Here is a 2,609-nt window from a genome sequence, read left to right as displayed (position 1 = left end):
CTGTTTGAGCGTTTGGTCGGCTCCAGGTCCTCGCTAACTAGGATTCTATCCCTCCGCGTCTCACTGACCCTGTTTGATTGAGCGTTTCGTCGGCTCCAGGTCCTCTCCAACATCGGGTGTTGTCAGTCTCTTTTCTTTGAACCGTTTTGGGGGAGGCATCTCACTGCGGTTTGCATTTGCATTTTCCTGATGGTTAAGGATGCTGAGCATTCTTCTAGGTGTTTCTTGACCATTTGTCTATCTCCCTTTGTGAAATGTCCATTCATGTTTTTTTTGCCCAGTTTTTATTGAGCTTGACTCTTTATTATTGAGCTGTAGGAGCTATTCTGTCATAGAGGCAGAATGAGGATTAAATGGCAAGTGCCTAACACAGTACATGCTCAGTCCCCATCAGCTGCTGCTGTTAACTACTGTTGCTGCTTTTATCATCTCCCTCTTGTATCTCTAACCAGATGTAACTCTTCATGAAGACAGCGTCATGCATGCTTGGCTCTCTACCATCCCCGGGGCCTTAGCGTCTTGCTGTTTCCACATTAGACGTGCAGTAGGAATCGGAGACGAAATGGCAGCTGAGGCCTGTTCTGTTTCTGCAGAAAGAAGAGGTGAGGCGGCGCCACATTCGCCTGCACATGGAAGGTGCGCTGACCGCCCGCGACAAGGTCGGGGTGCAGGATTTCGTGCTGTTGGACGCGCACACCAGCGAATCTGCTTTTCTGGACAATCTTCGCAAGCGTTTCCGGGAGAACCTCATCTATGTAACGTACCCCCTTTCTCAACTGTTTTCCTCCTGTGGCGGCTCCCTCCCTGCCTTCGCAGCTTTGTCGATTGTGAGCAATATCACGCTATTGGGTTAGCCAGAGCAGGGAGGTGTGGAGGGACCACTATCGGATGCCTTTTCATCCTTTGGGCTTAAGGCCTTTTGGGCGGCCAGCGATACACACACAGCTTAAACCCGTCTTAGCCTCAAAAGGGAATGTATGGGCCTATGTAACTGTAGGGTCTATGAATAGATCTAGGGTCTCAGTAATGTCTTCAGGACTCTTTCTCCCTCTCGCGGGATCTTTTCCACCGCTCTGGTTTCTTTTGGGTCAGTTTCCTTCTGGGGCAGCCTCTCAACAAGGTGACAAGTTGGCTGCTGACAGAACCATGCTGACATCCATTGAGAGTTGCTGAAAACAAGTCTTCCCAGATATACAGCTGTTGATAGGCTCTGATTGGCCTATTTTGGGTCACGTGCCTATCTCTGAACCAATCCCAATAGCTAGGAATGAGGAATATTCTGATGGGACAGAATATTTACCCAAGGCCACCCCTGGCGATGAGGGGTGAGGCCAGTGCCCCTCTGACCCTATGATATGCACTGAGAGCTGGGGAAGAGGGTCCCTCATAGGAATCTGTTGGACCAAGGGGAACTAGATGCCACGAAGGCATAAATAAGAGGGGGTCCACCACACCCCCTGAATCTCCAAGGGTCGAGTACTACTCAGGTTGGTCCTGTTGCTTCTAGTGGTGGCCAGCTGTTATTAAATTCTCCATTTATCACCCCACCCTAATTTGATTGGTCAATTTTTCAGGTAAATCCTTTCCGCTTACCTTTATTCCTAATTGTGTGCCAAGCAGTTTTACCTTAGTGGCTATATTACAAATATAAGTACTTCCAACACTTGAATCCAATAGAATCCAGTGTTGAAATCTTGGGGAGCGTTTGCCCAATTTTAAATGGCTGGTGTGTTCGCTCACCCTGCTTTCGCCCGATGGCCAGAGAGACCGTGGTGAAACCTACGTCAGAGTGTGGTGTGCCCCTCTTAAAGTCATTCATTTTCCGTAACGGCTCCGGGCAGGTATTTCATTCCAGCAGGGAGAGCGGTGTCTCCGCCATCTATTGCATTTGGAGTAAAAACCCCCCAACCCCTCATACGCTGTGTGACGTGAACTCGCTCCCTCTCCTACATCATCTCTTATCACTTTCTGTTCTTCCCTCCATCCCTGGCCTCCGTGGCAGCCAACCCGCCACACTTCTTCCCCAGCCTGGAACCCTTCCTGCTGACTTTTTTTCATGACTTTGCTCCTCATCCTTCAAATTTCAGCTCAGATGTCACCTGGAGGAAGCTGTCCCTAAACCCACCAGCTAAGGTGGCCTTCTTCAGTCGTCCACTCTCATTTACACCGTTCTTACCACGCATCTCTGGTGGAAACAGCCTTGAGCCCTTGGCTGTTTATCTGCCCCTGTCCACCCAGCTCCATGACAACAGAGACCCCACCTGTCTTGTTTATCACGTTCTAGCCCCAGCTCTGAATGAACGCATGGGGATCACAGCCCGTGACGGTCTTTTACGGTGGCCACTTGCACCCCGGGATGCCTCACTGGTGCTTTGGTCCATTCCTCTAGACATACATTGGCACCCTCCTCGTGTCCGTGAATCCGTACCAGGAGCTGGGCATCTACACCCTAAGCCAGATGGAACTTTACCAAGGGGTCAATTTCTTTGAGCTGCCACCACATGTGTAAGTAGCCCTCGTCGGCTCATCAATAGGAGTATTTTTCTACTTCTTTCCTCCTTCTCTTTCCCCCTCCTTTTCTCCCTTCTTCTCACCCACCCACCCATCCA

The 2,609-nt window shown here is 50.2% G+C and overlaps 1 protein-coding gene across 1 annotated transcript in view; it reads left to right on the top strand.

Annotated features, from left to right (window-relative positions):
- Window positions 1–629: 629 nt before the first annotated feature.
- MYO1H (myosin IH) overlaps window positions 630–2,609 on the top strand; it is a 35,020-nt gene continuing 33,040 nt past the window's right edge. Inside the window, exons 1-2 of the mRNA XM_005869791.2 lie at window positions 630–755; window positions 2,390–2,505. Of these exons, the coding sequence (XP_005869853.1) occupies window positions 630–755; window positions 2,390–2,505 (242 nt within the window). The remainder of the gene's footprint in view (window positions 756–2,389; window positions 2,506–2,609) is intronic.

This window comes from Myotis brandtii, unplaced genomic scaffold, assembly GCF_000412655.1.
Source record: "Myotis brandtii unplaced genomic scaffold, ASM41265v1 scaffold303, whole genome shotgun sequence".
Lineage (NCBI taxonomy): Eukaryota > Metazoa > Chordata > Mammalia > Chiroptera > Vespertilionidae > Myotis > Myotis brandtii.
The sequence above is the reverse complement of the archived record's forward strand: the minus strand, read 5'-3'. Positions and strand labels throughout refer to the sequence as shown.